The sequence below is a fragment of the Cyprinodon variegatus genome, unplaced genomic scaffold (genome assembly GCF_000732505.1).
Source record: "Cyprinodon variegatus isolate N-32 unplaced genomic scaffold, C_variegatus-1.0 Scaffold510, whole genome shotgun sequence".
Classification (NCBI taxonomy): domain Eukaryota; kingdom Metazoa; phylum Chordata; class Actinopteri; order Cyprinodontiformes; family Cyprinodontidae; genus Cyprinodon; species Cyprinodon variegatus.
The window spans coordinates 603,859-624,664 of NW_015150963.1; the positions used below are offsets into that span (position 1 = coordinate 603,859).

Here is a 20,806-nt window from a genome sequence, read left to right on the forward strand (position 1 = left end):
ATATATATATATATATATATATATATATATATAGTTATCCAAAAATTGTAATTAATGTAGAAAAAAGCTTTTTACTCCTGATAGGACGAGATAAGTACGAGGATCAGCATCTTATTCATGTTTTCATATATGCGTAGCATAGTAAAGCCTGTTAAAAAGGAGAACAGCCCCATCCAGAACAGTCGGTTGTATTCACACTCCTGCAAAGCACGGCCACTGTTAACTCAAATTGCAGCATTTTTCTTAATTTAACAAAAAAAGAAAACAATAAAATTGAATTAAGGGGTTTTTTTTTATTTTGTAACACCCCCAATCCTCAATTTACTATAAAATAGAATAAAATATTTTGTTAAGAAGCTTTATTTTCTATGTGTTTATCTTGATAAAGACAAAAGGTGAGAAAAAAATACCGTAATATAATCTCTACTAATAAGAGATTTTTGTTTTGACTATATTATTAGTTTAATAAAAGTATTTTTATAGTACAATTGTAGTAATAAAAATGTTGTCTTCCTGCACTTCCTAATAAAATCAGAGTTAATCTGGTTTTGATTGCTTTCATATTTTTTAACTTTTCTTTGTTTTATTGAGCAGATCCCTGTGAATGTTACCAGATTTTCTAAACAGAAAAAACAAAGGCTATTTATTTTAAGGCACCAATACATCAAATGCATTGCACTTTTTCTATCCGTGAGCATGTTTTAAGCTGAAAATAATATTTTAATATGATCAACATATTTCCTCTGAATGAATTTTTTTAAGTGACCCAGCCAGATTAACCTAAAAGACTTTTTTTTTTTTACCAAAAAACATATAAAAACATACCAACAGAAACATACAGGGAGCTGATTAAGAAAAGCAAATTGATCGCTTTAATTCCGAAGAAAAACGGTATTATTACTATTTGAGATGCTATTCTTCAATAAAATATAAACATATCATATTTTCCTTTAGAATTTGCATTCCTTTTACCTTGTTCTATAATCTTAATAGAGATTCCTTTCTCATCAGAAACAAAGACGAATCATTTAAAGCCTAAGTATAAGAGGAGCATTTCTCCTCAGGTTGTAAACCTGTTTATCTTCAGGTTACCTGCGATCTTTGATGTTTCTTCAAACACCACATCATGTGATTGATGCACTTGCAATGTTACAGTACTCTTTTTCTCGTTTCAGACCCAGTTTTGTTTTCTGCAGTTGTTAACCTACCAAACATGTAACTGTAAATCCAGGAAACAAAACAAAAAAACAGGAATAATGTGAAAAAAAAATGAGCCGTGACTCTTAACATCCAATGCTGGCAAAAACAGATTCCCTGCAATCAGAGTCGCTGCAGGAAGATGGTCCTAATTCATCTTCGAACCCACTTCTAGACGACTTCAGAGGAATCAACCTGGGAATTTCAGGGCATGGCTCCTCTGGGATGTGCTGGCATTTATTTTTAGAATTTAATTGAATGAAGGAACTGGTAGGAAAGTAAGAAGGGCAAAAGAAGAGGAAAGAAAAATCCATATGCTGCCTCCTTAGAGTAGAGGTGAGCTATCGGCGCTAGTACAGCTTTGTTAATGCTGACAGAGACAGATTATCTGCAAGCATTAGCTTGTAGAGATGGAGAGTTCCAGTTAAGGAGCAAAGGCGTTTCTTTGGTAGGATGGTTAACTTTCAAATGATTTTTACTATCTGTAGCGGCAATTAGACCCTGTTTCTCCTTACACTAAAACTTTAGAGTACATGAAGCTGGTGGGAGGCAGCAGCACAAGTGACATCCCAGTGCCCTAGTTTCCAGCTTTCAGGCTGTGCTCTGCATGTTGGTCGCAGTCCTATAGAAATACAGATAGTTCATCAAAAAATCTGTCTGACTGGCCCCTCTGGGGCCCACACAGCCGCTTTATCTGTACAAACTTCAGTCCTCTGCAGAAAAAGTAGGGCAGCTGAGACGAAAATATTCCAAAGCACCACCCCTCCCAAAAAAAAAGAAAACTTCAAGAGTTATTTGACACTTAACAATAAATATAAAGATGGAGATTGTTGTGATTTTAACCTCTAAGTGCAGCGAGTAACTTACCTCTGGCTTCCTTTAAAAACCTCTGTGTTTTTACACCACTTAAAAGCCCCCTGGGAGTTGATCTAAGGCACAGTATCGTCCATCACAAAGCTTTTCTACATCCATTCAGATGAGTGGAAAAGAACATTTACATTTATGTCTGTCCACATGCTAAGAGTGAATAGAAATTCAATTTTCTGAATAATTACTTGGAGGAAAAACTGCTTAGGAGTTTGGGTAAATATAAAGTTCTGCTAGACTCAATATGAGCCAAAATATAGGAGGTTCTTTTGCTTGTAGCCTCTGTTTTACACACAAAAATAAGTATAGAATATAAATGATTTTTGCTTTTAATCTGTAATTCAAATAATACATTATAATAATCTTTTGAAATTGATAGATTATTTAAATATCTAACAATAATTTATCTATACGCTGGTGATCGTCAGACTTTCTTTATTTTCTAATCTTTTAGTCAAGCCTTTTAGATCAGCCCAGATTCTAAAGCAACGCAACATACTGGGTCAGTATTATCATATTCAAAACGGTTAGGATGCAAAATGTTTAATTCTCAGCTAAAAATTGGTAATAATGCAGCAAGCAAGAGAAAATGTATCTATGAACCACATTATTATTATTGTTTGATGACGAATAGTTGCAGAACAAGCTTTAAGTTTTGCACTTTGATGTATTCCCACTTTTTTAAAACACTTTGGCGTCTGTGACATGCTATTGTTTTTAGACCTTTATATCTTTTACACGACAGATAAATAAGCCCATTATCAGTTTCAAGTTTAAATTTTTTTTTTCTTAAGATCATCAAGGGAAAATACTTTTAAAACTTAGTTTTCTCAATAATTTGACAGATTTGCTTGTTAAGATTATTTTTTAAAAAGGCCGACAATCCAAGTAACCAACATCATCAAAGGCCTATTGTCAGTTCATCCTATGTTCTGCTAATCACAGATTTACCTCTAAAGGTCTGGCGTTGTGGGCAAGGTGTACATAATCTGTCTGGTTGCATTCAATTTGTCTTTTTCATATATATTTAGAATATTTGTTCTAATTATTCTGTGTCCTTGAACTCGGTCTCACCAAATGGCTGATCACACCTAGCCTGGTTCTGCTGGAGTTTTTCCTCTCAGCTGTCGCTTTTAGCATGCTCAGTGTGAGGAATTGCATTCAAGTCAATGAGTCGATGCAATCAACTGGTTTTCCTTAGATAGAAAACTTTGAATCTGCGTTATATAAATATACCAAATTGAATTATTCTCTTTTTTCGGATTAAAAGTAACTAGTAAAAATAACTGTTTAGAATGTTTCAAACAACTTTTTTGTTTTTATGGTATTTTTTAATGAAATTTCTCATCTCCTCAGAATTGCTCACCTAGGGATGGTCGCATTGCTGTTACAGAAAAAGTTAATTCATTGTGTTGACATTTGGCTCCCAGCAGTTCACCCTCCAAGAAACGGTGAAATAATTAAATGAGTAAAGAGAATTGTAAAATTTTCAGTGTGAATATAACAAAAAAAGTAACGCNAGAACAAGCTTTAAGTTTTGCACTTTGATGTATTCCCACTTTTTTAAAACACTTTTGCGTCTGTGACATGCTATTGTTTTTAGACCTTTATATCTTTTACAAGACAGATAAATAAGCCCATTATCAGTTTCAAGTTTAAATTTTTTTTTTCTTAAGATCATCAAGGGAAAATACTTTTAAAACTTAGTTTTCTCAATAATTTGACAGATTTGCTTGTTAAGATTATTTTTTAAAAAGGCCGACAATCCAAGTAACCAACATCATCAAAGGCCTATTGTCAGTTCATCCTATGTTCTGCTAATCACAGATTTACCTCTAAAGGTCTGGCGTTGTGGGCAAGGTGTACATAATCTGTCTGGTTGCATTCAATTTGTCTTTTTCATATATATTTAGAATATTTGTTCTAATTATTCTGTGTCCTTGAACTCGGTCTCACCAAATGGCTGATCACACCTAGCCTGGTTCTGCTGGAGTTTTTCCTCTCAGCTGTCGCTTTTAGCATGCTCAGTGTGAGGAATTGCATTCAAGTCAATGAGTCGATGCAATCAACTGGTTTTCCTTAGATAGAAAACTTTGAATCTGCGTTATATAAATATACCAAATTGAATTATTCTCTTTTTTCGGATTAAAAGTAACTAGTAAAAATAACTGTTTAGAATGTTTCAAACAACTTTTTTGTTTTTATGGTATTTTTTAATGAAATTTCTCATCTCCTCAGAATTGCTCACCTAGGGATGGTCGCATTGCTGTTACAGAAAAAGTTAATTCATTGTGTTGACATTTGGCTCCCAGCAGTTCACCCTCCAAGAAACGGTGAAATAATGAGTAAAGAGAATTGTAAAATTTTCAGTGTGAATATAACTTTTAAGCATCGATATATAACCAAAAAAGTAACGCAACTGTTTTGATCTGTTTTCTCAAAAATCTAAAAATGAGCTAAAACATAAGGATACAGAGTGATCTTCTCGCTGGAAGCTGGAGGAACTTCTTTAAGTGGCTTATGGAGGAAGGTATGTGGGAGGAGTGTGACAAGTGGCGGTTCGTACCATGCTGTGAACTGTGACTCCATTTCCTGGGGGTGGGAGGGGGCTTTGCAAAAGCCGCTAGCCGCTTAGCCGATGACATGGAGAGAGTCGAATTGGCCAGAGGTCACAGGAGCTGACGGTGGAATCATGGCGGATGCAAAAGGTGCAGGTGTTGGTCGGATGACTCTGGTGCACAGGAGGATTGTGGGTAGATGGATATGTCAGAGTTGAACCCTGCCCATTCTTGATCGAAGGGAAGACGATAACCGTTTTAAAAACCCTGATTGTTTTCAATTTTAGTGCTGCTCTAACATGAACCCTCAGGGGAAACATTGTACCCAGGAACCATGCTGGATGACCTTTTAATTTTGAAACTTACCTCTGAATAGTTCATCTACAGATCTAAGCAAAGCAAAATATATATAAAAAAACCCCGAAACAAAACCCTGTTACTGACTTTTCAAACAAATGGGAGGATTTACTGCTTTAGACTAAAAATGTTACTTTGCTTCAATGATTTATTTTACCCATAACCATGTACAAATAAACAAAACCTTTACAGCTTTGTATGGTCACACATTTAGCATTCATTGGTCCAAAAGAACTCCTCACGGGCGACATAAAAATTTAGACACCGACTGATTCCTAGCATCAGGCATCTTAATGTTGCTCTGATGTCACAAATGTACCATCCATTCTAACAGTTTCATTGCAAATAAAATAGTCACATGCAATGATTGAAAAAAATTACATTACCTCATGTCACATAGAAAGTAAGCGAAAAGTTCCATTATTTAGAAATAAGTACTCTTTAGAGATTTGTTTCTCTCTCTCTCTGTTTTTTTTTTTTTTTTGAAGTCCTACACATTCTGTCAACAGCATTGTTGGTCTCATTTGGGTTGTAAACATAAGTTACAGTGCCGAGCTGCATTTAGCTGGCTGCGTACCATCTCTCAAGAGAATTGGTCAATCAATACTATCAATCAGCTGATGGAGAAGATTTGGTCAGTAGTCAATCGGGGAATACAAATGATTTTCTCATATGATCGTCTTTGGGCTCAGTTTGGGGCAACAAGACACCAGTGAGAGACTGGAGAACAGACTCAACAGTTAATCTGTTTAAAACACCCTGAGAATCACAACTACATTTCTTTTATCTCTCCTCCCTTCTTCCTAATCTCTCGTTTTCTCTGTTTCTTCCTCTAAGAGCAAATCATAGGTAGGTGGGCGTGGCGTTGTCAGTTGGGAAAAATGACTGGTTGGTTGGTTTGTTGTTGTGGAAGTCAGTTGCGTGGCAACTGGCTCCTCTGTGGTTGGCATGGAAACAGGTTAAGGTGGATTCTGACCTGGTAAAGGTAGTATGCAGCACGTACAGTAGTATGAACAATAGGATGCAGTAAGCAGCTCTGGGGAAAAGGACGATCTTGATTTGAAAATTAAAGCAATGATTTTGGATGAGTGAAATGATGTAAAATAAGTGCACCTCATGAAGATCAAAGGTTCGGTTTAGTCTGAACACATAGAGATTTGACACATCTGCCACATCCGTTTCTGTCCCCATCCGCTGAATATACAAATTACATTTTTGTTGCACAACAACTACATCTGCTTTCGTCAGAAAAAACAGTCCCAGTAAAATTGTTCTCAATTCGCCCTGAGCAACAAAGACATGTTCTCCTTTACTGGAAGGTTCCTATTTTAAGTGTAAGTGCTGTAAGCACCACCACAGAGTAAAATTTATTCACCTCCATGGTGTTGGAGTCAGAAATCCAAAGGACAGGCATGTTAAAACTGCTAAAAACATCATTAAGTTAAACCTTTGGGGAATCAAACTTGAGGTGCACTTTGTCTTGAATTAGGCCAGGCTTTGTTTGGTTTTAAACCCTTGGGAAAACACTCTATGTAAGCTTTTATCCCCAGATCTGTCGGCATGTAACAGTAGATTGTGACAGTAGTATGTTATCGATGGAGAACATCACATGGGGCTGACGTGGTGTGCAGCAAAGGATGGCGCAGGGGTAGGCGGTAGTGGTGGACAGTGATTGGTTGATTTGGTTGGTCAGGTGACTGAAGGGGTTATGGACAGTCGAGTTGAGTCAGATCACATGATGAGGGTTTGCAGCTATAACGTCAGGAGGTTCCATCAGGGAGCATGGAAGCCTGACAGGTTTTAGCTTTTGGTGGACACTGGACAGAAACACCCACCCCGAACCCCACCCTCACAGAAATCACACACACACATACAACCCATGACAGACATGCATTCAAAGGCAAGTTAGCAGAGCATTCGTTTGCAGATTCATTCCAGAGACAACACGCATCTCTCTCCCGACCTTGCATTCGGTCCCACCCCGGACTTGCGATGTGTTACTGTGATGATGCAGAGTGTGGTGGAAGGTGAAGAATAAGACAACGGAAGACAGGTGATGCTAAAATGAACATTTATAATGACTGCTGTTGCTGTCGCAAAATAAGAATCCTTAAAAAAAGACCTCATATATATATTAGCACTAGATTGCCCACTTCACTGGTAATCCACAAGTCAAGAAACACAACTCACTAGTTTTTTGTTTTTTTTTTGCTTTACAAACACAATGCTACAATTACATTAAATATTCAATAATCTTTAAGTCAGTTAATGAATGTTGTTAAAAGCAACCACTAAGATACTAAAAATGAAAACAAAACAATAGTATTAATTCACCTTTTTTCCAGTCATTCCCTTTTCTTGTTGCGAAGTTATTTATTAATAGTATATCAATAATAGTCTGAGAAATAAATAGCTCATGTGGTGTTCTCAGGGCGATGGGGCAGGCAGCATAAATCAAGAGTGGAGCTGAGAGCAATGCAATGAAATGGTGCAGTTGAATCTCACTCAATTTACTGCTTTTCGAAAATGTCTCGATGTAGAGGCGGAAAACATGGAGATATGATCCAAGTTTGGTTCTGCAGGCGTCCGGGTGGTTGAAGGGCACCTGCAGAGAATCTCTGGATGTAAACCACGACTGTATTGCAGAGAGCGTCAGCAGCTCAGCCTCCTCCTTTTAAACCCCAGGAGGAACTTCTTTCTGTTTCTAAAAAATTATATTTAGTTCCTGGGATTTATTATTTTTTTTCTCTCCAAAACAGAGGAGCTGAGTCATTTTAAATGATTCCATGATGATATGTCTCTAACACTACAACTACGGCTTGATAATGCCACTACAACTAACTGTTAGAAAAAACATCAACAAATGCACATGAACAAGCCTACATCGAGAATGGCTTGGACTAGTTCTCGTTGTTAGTAATTGCTATCTGATGAGCACAGTTTTCTAGAGAGTTTGCAAGCCAACAGGAAAGCTAACAGTGATCACAGGAGGTAAATCAACACTAATAACAACAGCACAGGGCAACACAGTAGAACTACCAGAGCTGATTATACAGGCAGACCCTAACTATGGGATTCAGGAGTGGGATGATCGCCTCCACGAGTTTCTCTCTTTATGCTGCCGGCCCCTTTCTGCTTAACACTTCTCTCTTTACAGATTGGCAAAACTCTGACAAAAATATTTACAATGAGAGAGAAAAAAATGAAATCGTGGTGAAACAGTTGCTTAGTGTTTTTATCTTTTTTTTGTTTGTCTGCGTTTCCTTTTTTGGGATCTTTTTCTTACTTTCATGTATTTTTTTTTCTTCTTTTATTTATTTTATTTTTTTTTAGACTTGTATCTCAGAGAAATGTCCCCAATGATGAGCAACAAACAAACAAACAAAAAAGAAAAAAATCCAATCACATCAGCTAGCATTGCACAGTCTCAAGAGAGGTTTTGGGGATGGAATGGAGAGTTATCGTCCAAACAGTTGGATGAACACAGAAGTGGGGGAGGAGGAGGAGGAAGGTCAATAAAGTTCATGAGGGGGTGAAAGTTCAAAAAGTTCGAGAAGACAGAGGATGGCTGCGCAGCTGACGGTGCGTAAACACTCCCCACACACACCGCTGCACGGAGGGCGGTGCATGTGTCGGCGTGCGTGGTTTGGATGTTAAACGACAAACAGAAACAAAAAAATCATCATTAGAAAATGGAGTTTTTGAATCTTTCCCATTGAGAAAAATCAAATGGAGCGAGAGCGAGAGGAGGGGGGGGGGATTACAGAAAAAGTAAGAGAAAAGAGGTGGGGACGGGGGGGAGATACAGAGAGAGGAGGGAGGTGAGGAGAGTGAAAGGTGCCCCCAACACCATGGCACACAATCAATGGAGTCCAACAGGCTGAAGAAATGACAGAATTAGGAAAGCAGCTGGCATGAGCGGTAGGGCTGTTTTTTTTTTTGTTTTTTTTTTTTTAGGTTGAGAGGCAGGACAGTAGGTAGGTAGCCAACCTGCAGAGGGGTTAATCCTTGTCGGGTTTAGCTCTGTGAGGGGGGGTGGTGAGAAGGAGGAGGAGAAGGTGGTGGTGGTAGGGGGGCAAGGTGCTGTTCAGTTGAGACGTCATGAGCGACATCATGTTATGAAGGCGGAGCATGCTGGCTTCATGGGTGCTTCCAGGATGGATGTCCAAGACACAAGAACAACTCAAAGAAACGCTTGGAATGGTAGTAGAAGTCGCTGTTGTCATTTTTGTTTTCCTCTCTGTTCTATTTTGGCACTCGAGAGAAGAGACTCGTGGGAGGCGGAGGAGGAAAGTGTGTGCAGTGAGTGTATGTTTGGGCGAGGAGGAGGAGGAGGAAGAGTGGGCAGTGAAAGTGCACAAAACAAGGGCATGGAGTGTGTACTTTGTGTGTGTGTGTGGAAAACGGGTAAACAGGCTACACACAGAAATGGCATTTTGTTAAAACAGGTTCGGGTTAGAGCATACAATACAAATCAAAACCAGGGAAGTAAGTAAATTAAAAGAGCGAGAAGAAGAAACAGAAGAACAGTGATATGACAAATGCAGTCTACAGTCGCTGGTGTTTCAATGGGGAACAAGTTTTGGGAGAAGAGGAAGGGGGAAAAGGAAGGGAAGTCTTTTAAAACACTGGATGTTGTTTGAAGGGGGTCAGGGTGATAAGTGTGAGTGAGAGCAGGTTCCTAGAGGTAGGTGGAGTTGGGGCGGGGGGGCATAGAAATAGAAGAAGCAATGAGCTCCCCTTTCAACAAGGTTAGCGGTTAAATTAGCATTTATCTACACATCACAGTCAAATTAAAACCATGGGGAAAATAATGACTTATTGGCTATCAACAAAGACACCATGAGCACAGAGCTGATCTATAGCGGACAAACCCAGAGAGAGGGACAGAAGGAGCATGCACATCTAAACACACAAAACACCTACATCAATGCTAAAAATCTACAGTAGTCTTACACTCTGACCCCCACCTCAGCTTGGCCTGCCATGCACAGTGTCAGCAGAGAGTTTAGTGCAAACATATAACTCAGAGCAAGAAATGGGAACATTGTTCCAAGGGAGTTAGGGCCAAGATCCAGTTCCGACCCAATTACAAAACTGTCTAAATTGACAAAAATGACAGAGAGGGTTGGTAGTGAAAATGAAATACCTAAAACATTCAGGCTTAAGTCAAAAAAGCTAATAGAGGCGTTGGGATTCAACATAGATTGAAACTTCCCAAAACGGTTTATTTTGGGGGGACATAACTTAGATTTAGTATTTAACGTAAACTAGAGATGCACTGATCCGGCTTTTAATGGCAGCTACTGATTTCCTTTAAAGACTAAAATGACACAAATTAATTCATATAAGCTTAGTTTAGTAGACTGAACCCCAGTTGACCTCGGCAGATGACCGCTCAAAATTAAAACCTGGTTCTGCTGGAGGTTTCTTCCTGAGTTTTTCCTCTCCATTGTCGCTACAAGCATTCTTAGTGTGAGGGATTGCATCCGAGACAATGAGTTGATGCAATCAACTGGTTTTCCTTAGATAGAAAACTTTGAATCAATTTCCCACCATACTGTTATCACACTTTAAAGTTCTTCTGGTGAGATCACAGAATGCTTGGAGTTTTCCCCTGATTTTCTACTGCTGCACACTGCCAGTCAGATTTTTCAAATAAAGTTTTTTTCTTAACTCAGTCAATGAAATATATATACTTCTGAATTAAAAAATTAGCAGCAATAATAAGACAATAATGGTTTGGAAACTAGAAATACACCAGACCACAAATCTCGGCAGCCTGGTTAACCCAAAAGTATGTTGGATTAGTTAACTAAATTAAATACAGGTGAAGTGAAACAAATGGAGGATATTTAAAAAAATTCTAACTTATGTGTAGGTATTAAAATAACTGCCAATAAATACTGTATTGGGATAGTAATTCTAGTGATTATGCTGTTAAAATGTGACATTGTCCCACAACTAAATCCAAGCCTTTTATGGAAGCAAATGCCAGGTTTCTGTTTTGTGGCATCCAATCAAACCTAAATCATCTCTGCCATAACCTTTGAAAGGGGGATCATATGAAAATCATTAGGATCCGTTGACCGGATCAGTGCATCCCAAGTAAAAACACAAACCCTCCTGAGTTCTTCACCAGAGGAAGACCTAAACAGGTGGCAAAAAGGAGGTTTTTATCTCCTTCTACCTCGGCGTACCTGGATTATTTCTGAACTGGTTTAACTGGTTGGTTCAGATGCTCCAGATCAACCAAATGCATCAATGCCAAGACAAGCCAGAGATCAAGCGAGGGGGTATAAAAAAACACACGACAGAGTGCATCTACAGGTTAGTAATGTTAGAATAAAAAAACCCACAGAGAAAAACATGAAAAGCTCCTGCAGCACGAGTTGTCAAAGAAAGTGAAGTTAATGAAATGAAGAGAACATTCGTGAACAATCTCCGTCTAGATTTTACACTAAATCCTAAGAAATATATAGATTTGTTTATGTGCACTTAAAAAATGTTTTATTCCGAGCTCGCAAACGAAAAAAAAATAGTTTAAGAGCTTTGTTCATATCCCTCCTGCAAAGGTTTAGTCAATTTAAACAAAAAAAAAAAAAGGCTTTTCTTTTGTAACGACAAAATCAAACCTGTAGCACAGACATTTGGCAGGTTTAACGCAACTGCATGGAATAACAACAGTTTGAACGCATGTGAAACAATATCAAAATGCTCTACCCTTATCGACATGCAGAGATTTGTTTCAGAAAATCAACAACACACACTGCCTATTTTTTTATTAATTTGTTTTTGTTAGATTTTTTTTTACCTTTTTTTTGTTCACGCTTCACTTTGATATCATGCAATATAGACGTGCAAAAAAGATAACATCTATTTCCACAAAATACATTTTATTTTTTGATGTAACTATAAAAGGTTGTATTTAAGAATGCTATCTTAGTCACATTTTTCTTTAGCATGATGATGCTAACCTATCGCTATATTGATCAGTCGAGCCCCAGAGTTGTAGTGCTGTTGCATTCTGGGAGTGCATTTCCCAGAGGATCGGCTAACACTGACATGGCGGCCCCTTCTTGAGCAGGAAGGACAAAATAGGACTTTAACGCAAAGATATATTGAGGTGCTTCGTCTTTACGTCTATTTCTTAAAAACGTCTACGGGAACCTCACCCTTACTATAAATATGGTTCATTTGGCACTTTTCACATTTTCTTAATATAAAAGGAGGTCTCTTCTTAGCTAATGAGTGTTTTGACTTAACATGTTAAGAGTTTTAGCTCCTTCAAGACATATTTTGGCACAAAATTAACTTATTGTCAGCATCTACCAGAGCGGTATTTAACACTGCCCCCTAAAACTAGCTGCTCCAGCTAAAGGACAGGTTCCGATATGTTTTAAACTTGTCGTCTTAGTACATCAGTTATTATTAAATAGCAGCATTTCCACGAATAAAAAAAAAAAGAGATGTACATCAGTAAACCTATCCAACATCTAAACCTAAAAGCTCCTACACGGCAGACAGAGGACGGGACAACACGATATGCCGAAACGAGTATTGCTTCCAGTACTTGTCACATTTTCATTTTAGTCTCCTAATGTTGAGATAGCTAAAAGAATATTTTAAAGTTTGATCAATGATATGAAATATAACTCCTTCTCACATTAATCGATGCCTTCTTAGGTCTATATACTGTTAAAGCACTTCCCTTCTTGAACAATACTATACCGTGCTGCATGCATGCTTTCTGCATATTTCACCTTTAAGTTTTACAGATGTTTTTTTTTTATTTATCTGCCTTGGACTTTTAAAAATTAGAAATATGCCTTAAAGTGACTTGATTCTACGGCGGAATAAACAAGTTCCACAAGCTATCTTAGCTTGACAAATGAAGCACAGTATATGTTCGATGTAGAATGGGAGCGCACATTCCACCTACGCGCTTTTTTACAATACTATTTACCATCAAAATCCAGTCAAACCCCTGACAAACTTCAAATACTACCTCTTGATATGTGTTTTAGCAATATGGGAATCCAACTTAACAATACTTGTCTTGAGAGTCACAAAGAAAAATGCGTTGATTTAAAGTGGACAGTTTTCTTGCACTGCGTCCTGCCAGCTCTCACTTCCTCCTTAGAGGTGGTCCTCTGCAGCCCACAGGAGGACAGACTCAATCTGAGGCATTTGCTGGGGCAAGCAGCAGACATGCATCGATCGAAAACACCAGACATAGTCACCCATGGAGCGATGTGTTAGGAGGAGAAGGGGGTGTAAGAATGGGAGTGCACTGGAAAACTGAGGACGAGTGGGAGGGGTGAGGAGAGTGGATGGTGTTAGATGGGAGTAAAGAAGCCTCCTTACCAAGTTGTGGAGATTAAACCCTCACTGGCGCTCCAACAGAGAATGACCTTCGATAGCAATATGTCTGATTCGGGATCCAATTGTTGCTTTTCTTTTTTTTTTTTATCTAAAAAAATGAAGTTTAATTTCCCTGACCTCGTTGTTTGGGTAAAAGAAAAATCAAACACCCCCCTCCTCAGTATTAGCATTTTACATTCTGTCTGAACTCTTGTTCAGACCTTTTATTCTTCCAGGGATTAGCCTATTGGATGTATAACACTGAGCTGCATTTAAAAAAAAATTAAATTTGATCCAGTCTTCTTAACCTGCTGCTGGAAACCCAACTCTTCCCCAACACCCTGCCCTCTGATCTCAAGGAGAAAGGAGCTGACCTAAACCTCAACTGATTGATCTTCTTCATCGACCTAGTCTCTTCCTACGCCTTCAGAATTCAGATACGACATGCTTTGTCATCAAGTTCTTCATATGCATTCTACATATATTTGATATATGTGGATTTTTGTTTGTTTTTTTCCCTGCCAGTCATGATGCCATCTGCAGCACACATCCCTGACCTCGTAGGTCGGGGAAACTGCTCTCTAGCTTCACAGTGCATTAAGACAAAAAAAAATTCAGTGTACTCCGATTGTAAAAAAAAAAAAAAAACAACACAAACAAAATATATTCAACACAATAAAACAACAGCATCTTCAGCAGCCTTGTGGGTCTACATTGGGCAGTAAACGATAAGGAGCTCTGCTCCCTGGATGTGTGTTGAAAATTTCGAATCTGCTCTTTACCTTGTGGCAGTTGGACGGTTCCTTGATAAGGGCGAGTATCGGTGGGGTTATTCATCTCTTTCACTGATATGCATGCTGCCTTTGAAGAGCAAATCTGCACGCAAGGCTGGCAGATTTAGCAGTGTACCCCAGACAAATGACGCTCCCTCGTAACATTTCAGTGTTTTTCGTTTTCTACTCAACGGTTGTGTTTTCTCAGTAGTATGCTGTTAATCTTAAGTGCTCTATCTTGATCTAGTCTGTGGTTTGGAGGTTAAACTAAGGGGGGTTGGAAGACCACAGGCTGAAAAGCAGCAGTTCAACCGAGACTGAGTCTAAAATCAACGGCTCATCTTCATTCGTTTTTAGTTGCAGTTTTGCACTGAGGGTAGCCTGCAACATTTCACTACAGCTACATACAGCAGTGATATTTCGCAGCATGAGAAGGAGTAGCTGAGCAGGATAAACAGGTATTTAGGGTTACTATAGCTGCACTGCAGTCTGTGGTGGGAGTGGTTCCTGCTAAACTAGAAATCTTACTGGCTCCAAAGATATGATGAATTCCCTTTTGTAGCACCAAATACGGCATTGTATTGTTTCCTTTCAGCGTGTGCATGCGTGTGTGCATGTGTTGGTAAGTGTGTGCATTCCCTGTTCTGCTCTTTGACTGGATATATCGCTCTAAGGATCTTACTGCCAGGGGCTGCTCCCTTACTAGACATAAATAAGACATATATTACACTATTTGACATTACTATTCCTCTTCAGTCCACTTACATGAAAACAAAAGATTTAAACCAAAACAATAGTCTCATTTACATTCATGTCAACCTGAATTCACAGATTAAAAAAGAAGACTGCGCTCTATCCGGGCGATATTATTAATAAATAGCGACAATAGTGATAATTCCTGTCGTAATAAGACAATATAATCGTTAGTATTATTACTATAGGAGACTATAGAGATGCTGACGAGCCTGTGTGTTTGCCGGAGTTGGCAGGTTAAGGCGTCGCACTACATCTTGTCAGCAGGATGTGCTGAAACACTAGCGCCACATTTGGAGGAAGGTGTGTGCCTTTACACACCTGCAGGTTGTAGGGTGCATGTGAAATAAAGAAGTGCCCTCACCCTCTTTTTCCTTCGCCGTTGTCCCAATGAGGGAGGCGAAGATATATGCAGAGTTAGGTGGGCGGATGCGAGGACATTTCTTTCCTTACACACTTGGCTAAAGTTTGCAATCTTGTTCTTTTTCAAACTGTTAAAAAGGGGAAGGGTGAAGCAAGGGGGGTGGGGGGTGGGGTTCTGCTGGACGGGGGGCAAATTTCCTCCAACAAAAACGAAAAACCTGTTTGAGGGTACAGTTTGTGGGCTGGAGGGAAAGGGATAGGTAAGGTTTGGATCCCGGTGGGATTCAGGAGGGTTGTACCCTGTAAACACCAACCCTCCACCTCACCATACCTGAATCTCTCTCCCTCCCCGCACTCTGTAGCCTCTCAGGCAGTCTGCCTGTCTAAATGGCATTCAGCTCTGTCCACACAATACACAAACAGACAGCTTAATTTACTGAACAAAACAAAACAATAAAACAAAACAATAAAAATTCCCAAAAGGTCAAGACGTTAAGTAATAAAACCTTATTTACATTTTACAAATTTTTTTCTTGGTTTTTCAGCGTAAGAACTCGCTCTCCTCCCTCCTCGTCTTCTCAGCACATTTTTGCTTTGAGTCAAAAAACTTTTTTTTTTTAATATAGAATACTGAAAACACGCAGAAGAAAACGGCGCAAACGATTCCTTCCAATATTCGTTCTCTCCTCTCCTTTTTCCATTCTCCCTTTCACTTTTTTTTTACTCTCCTCCCCCAAGCCCCCATTCCTTTTTTTCCTCTTTTCCTCCTCATTTCTCATCGGCTGTCAGGTTTAGCCCACCTTCTGTGGGTTGGTGGCGCGTACCCCCTGCTCGTAGGTGATTCGCTGGCTGATCAGGTACTGTGCAGCCTGTGTGGCAGCCTGGGATCCCGTGATGGTCACCTTCCTGTTCCGGGTTCCTGGGATGAACTCGCCTTTCTTGGAGATCTGGATCCTGGCTCCGGTCAGCTCCTGGTACTCCACTAGTGTCTTCCCTCCTTTCCCCAAGATGGCTCCAACAAGGTTTTCTGGGACGGCAATCTCAACCACTTCCTTTGCTCCTTCTGCCATCTTCTCCGTCGCCAGAAGAGACGACGCCATAAGTGGGGATGCTGCACTCAAGTAACCATTAGTGGCTCCCGTAGCAGCAGCCAATGATCCCAGAGAGAGGCCTCCAAGACTTGCGGCGGGATGAGCTGCACTGGTAGATGCATCGCTAGCATATGATGCTAACAAATTGGCTGCAGCAGCTGCTGCCGGGTTGGCATTAGCTGCTACAGCAGCTAAAACCCCTGAAGCGGCCGCGGGATTCAGCCCCAGGCCAAGAGAGTTGGTGTTGTAACCGTAACTGGCCAAGGTGTTGAGAGCGGAGGTGATGGCGAGCAAGTCGTTGCCTGAGAAGCTGGACATGGTGGTTGGGAAGGCGCCAACTCCTGCCAAGCCTGCCTGGCCAAGCAGAGAGGAGGCTGTAGCTGCTGCAGCGGCCGCTGCTGCTGGCATTACCTCGGTGGAGTTGGCGTATGGAGAGCCAGTGGGATTAGAGTTGGCCACTGGCCCTGTGATGTTTGAGTAGGAGATGTTCAGGCAGGAGGAGCTCTGTGGATCTTCCTGAATCTTCTGGATGATGATCTCCACAGCTTTACGGTTTTGCTCGGGCTCGCCACTGATGGTGACCACACGCTCCTGCAGGTTGATCCCCTCAGGTTTCTGGGATAGTTGGACCCATGCTCCAGACTGCTCCATTACTGCCTTGACTGTAGCGCCGCCTTTACCAATGATAAGCCCAGCTGTACTGTTGGGGACAATCAGCTTCGCCTGTTGGGATGGGTGGGGGGGTTTGGAGGAAAAAAGAAAAAACATTATCAGAAGCTATTGGATAGAAGCAATATGGTCTCTGTTTAGCCTAGCACTGCTTTAGCCATGATCAGGCTGTTTGAAAAAATGTGATTGTCTCCACCTTGTGGCTTTCCATCAGTATTGCACTAATGTAAAGTGATATTTCAGCTTTTGAAAAGAAGAAATACCATCACACAAATGAGGATTAAACATCTTCAGCCATATACGAGAGGTAAAAAAAGAAAGGAGCATTCTTTAAAAGAGTGCAAATAATGTGAAAACACTGTGAAAATGAAAAACTGCGCAAAGGTGTTTTTTCTTCATTGCTTTGGTGGAAAATTAGAGAGAGAGGAGGAGAGGTAGAAAGAGGTAAACAGAGTGGGAGGGAAGGATGGATGAGACAGAGAGAGTAGAAAGAGGAATGCTAAAGAGGCTACTTCGGTGGAAAAAAATAACATGGACTCCCAGGGGTCAGCGTTGCCATGGAAACACAGCTTCCACATTCAAAGGGTAGAGAAAGGGAACAGGGCACACACAGATGCAAACACACAATTTTCACGGCCAAATGTAGTGCTGTAAATCAAATTCTACGTGTAAATACTTGTTGTTGGATTTTTTTTGGCAAGAGCTCATCAGACAGGTGTCCAGATGTAAAACTGTGTTCAGCTAAGGAACGAGGTTTACGCTGCAGAAATACTCAGAGCAGTGAGTCTGGAGAATAAGAGCATTATTTAGACATCATCACAGTGAAGATATTAATCTATATATGGAGAAGATGGTGTCATTTGCATTGGCAGCAAGCCTGAAGGAGCGACTACAACTGCAAGTTAAGATCTACCTTTTTTTGAAACTAAATAACATATTAAATAAAAATAAATTAAATAAATGTTTTAAAGTGGTAAAAAATCTACCAAAAGCGACAGCTTGATTGGTGGTGGTGAATCTCCGGCTGCCACTTTAAAAAGTGAGTTAAAACCTTCAGGTCTTTGGTAGAAAACTGATGATTATGGATTGTTTTACAGCATCAATGTAAAAACTAACAAAACATTGATTCAAAAGTTTTCACTGTGAGAAAATTAAAATGCTTTAAAAAACCATCACAGGCTTCAGAACCAAATAGAACATCATCTCCACACAATCTAACATATTTTAGAAACATTTTCAGGCAGAGTTAGTCTGACTAAATACCACTGAACCCCAAAATCAAAACAAAACCTGTTTTAACTTAATTATTTTTATTTTTTTTCCATTTTAGTAAAGGTTTCATTTTACATCCCAAAAACACTTACCAAGATTTAGATGAATAAATTAACAAATATTATAATATTTCATAGTTGGTAATAGCGATAATCCATGTGAGAATAATGCAGCACCACTTGTTGAGTGTGGATCAAAGCAGAACACCTTTAATTTCAATGTGGAACAGAAACAAGTGCAGCTCTGACGTCTGAATGAAGCAGAACGCCATGGCTGACGTGTGCCGGTAATGACGCAGGGCTCTGCTGCAGACCTGACCTCGCATCAGAGGAACATTTCACCTCAACATGAGAAGCCGCATCTGCTTTCAAGTTGTTTCAAAAGTCAACATCAAAACAAGAAAACTGTTTTCCGCAGTTAACAAACATCCGCCAAACATAGCTGTCAATAGACTTAGATTTATTTGTCATTTTGTAAGTGTAAAAAAAACAAAACAAAAAGAAATTTAGTTTGGAACTGCTCTCTGGACAATTTCAACTTTTTAAAAGTGCAGCCTTGAAAAATAGAAAAGCAAATATGTCTTGTAATAATGTTTTTTAATATTAAGTCATAAGCACAGACAGAGGCGGCGGATGGCAATGGAAATAAAAAGTCAGCTTTAAGGAAGAATAAGCAATCATTAAGATTCCTGTTCTACAAAAAAGCAAATGTATTCCAAATAAGACATAACAAATGAAAGTATAAATGAGAAAAAAGAATAGCTGATCCTCATCAGAGGAACATGTAAAGACCATGCTAGTTAGTTGTTATTTGATGCCCTTTTTTATTTCTTTCACACCTTGTCCTGCTGCTGCAGTTGGAAGCTGCAGAATGCAAGTGTGGCAGCATCCCTGATGCTGAGGTCTATTGCCACTTTGCCTCACATGTCTCATTATCTGCACTGCAGCTTTCTCTCAGGCAGCGGCTGAATTTACATAGAAATAGAAAATTAGTAAAGGCTGCGCAGGAGGGAGTCGATACCAAGAGGAGATTTAAACCCTCATGCAGCGTCTCAGTTTTACTCCTTGCTGCTTCAGCTTGAATACCAGAGAATTATCTTTTCCCTGAGGATGTTTGTTTGGGAGACGTCTGAGCTCCTCTCTGGGATTAACAGTTTTGTTTGTTGGTTTATCTTTTCTCTAAAAGCATGAATGGAAGTTGCGACGAGTTTGTATTGATCAGTTAGCTGTTGCTTTGAGTCTCAAACACAGCGAGGATTGTTCAACACGTCTGCTTACGTCCTTCTGCTACTAGAGACTCTGCGACAATCTGCTGCACATATTAATAAGAGGAGCAATGTGCTAACAAAGTGTGAACGCTACTTTCTGCTGAGCTTTGAGGAATGCATGTTTCTAGGAACCTTTAAGCTGAGAGGAAATCCAATATTTAAGTGTGCAGATAAGCACATGGCCCCACACTCTCTTTAAACCAATCAGAGCAGCCTCAGCCAACATTCACTCTTTCTGGCTCTGAGCATCATTCTCCATCATTGTTTAGAGCAGTTTATTTAATACCATACAAATAAAGACAATTAACCACATAGTTTTGGTTTTATTAAGGATTTTATGGAATCGATGAAAAGGTCAAAATGAACCCCACAGCTGTTAGCTGAATAAGTACATATATTTAGCTGAATATATCAATGATTGCGAAGTTTCTACATTATCGTTTATTTTTGCCAAGATTGACTTAAGCTGGTTGCGATGGACCGGCGATCTGTCCAGGGTGTACCCCGCCTCTCGCCTGTAGACATCTGGAGATAGGCACCAGCACCCCTCGCGATCCCGCTTGGGATTAAGCGTGTCAGAAAATGGATCGCTGGATGGACTTCACCTGGTGGCTTCTACTCGCGGCATTAAGCCCCTGTTACACCTTAACGATTTATGCCTGACATACGAATAATCTGACAAAAATGCTGGCATATGTTGGACAAGTTATGTATCGGTTTTGTATAACTTATGAGCACGCTGAATCACGCTGGCACACGTCGACGTACAGCAAGTACGTCAAGAGATCTCATGCTCAAAATGTGTTGAAATATGCCAGGATATGATCATATGTGGATCATAAGTTACAGGTAAGTTATTTGATCGTTGACATACGTTAAGTGTAAGTTACTCATAAGCTTAGCCAAAACCTATGAGTAACTTGTGCATAACTTATAAAGAACTTATCTCCTTGTCTCCAGCGGGGGCATTGCTGCCCCCCTCAGGACATTGGCTTGTTTCATGGGCGTTACGCTGTCATTCCTTAGGCATAAGTTTTGCTGTCGTTGGACATACGCTCTGGACTCATGAATACTCTATTTATACGCCCAAACTTGAAAAAATGCATACCAAGTTCAGGATATGCCAGCGTTTTAGAAGATTCTGGGACGTCTTGGCTAAATTGTCAAGATGTGACAGGGGCTTTAGAAGGATTTGTTTTGCTTAACTTACTTGTATCACCAGTAGACCAACCTCATATGATAAACAAGACATCAAAACTTAATGAAGATTCATAT

The 20,806-nt window shown here is 39.7% G+C and overlaps 1 protein-coding gene across 1 annotated transcript; it reads right to left on the reverse strand.

Moving 5' to 3' along the window:
* Positions 1-7,033: 7,033 nt before the first annotated feature.
* On the reverse strand, positions 7,034-17,091 carry LOC107094867 (RNA-binding protein Nova-1-like). The gene has a single exon (XM_015390740.1). The coding sequence runs from the start codon at positions 17,089-17,091 to the stop codon at positions 16,024-16,026; it is 1,068 nt and encodes a 355-aa protein (XP_015246226.1). The 3' UTR covers positions 7,034-16,023.
* Between the last annotated feature and the right edge of the window lie 3,715 nt (positions 17,092-20,806).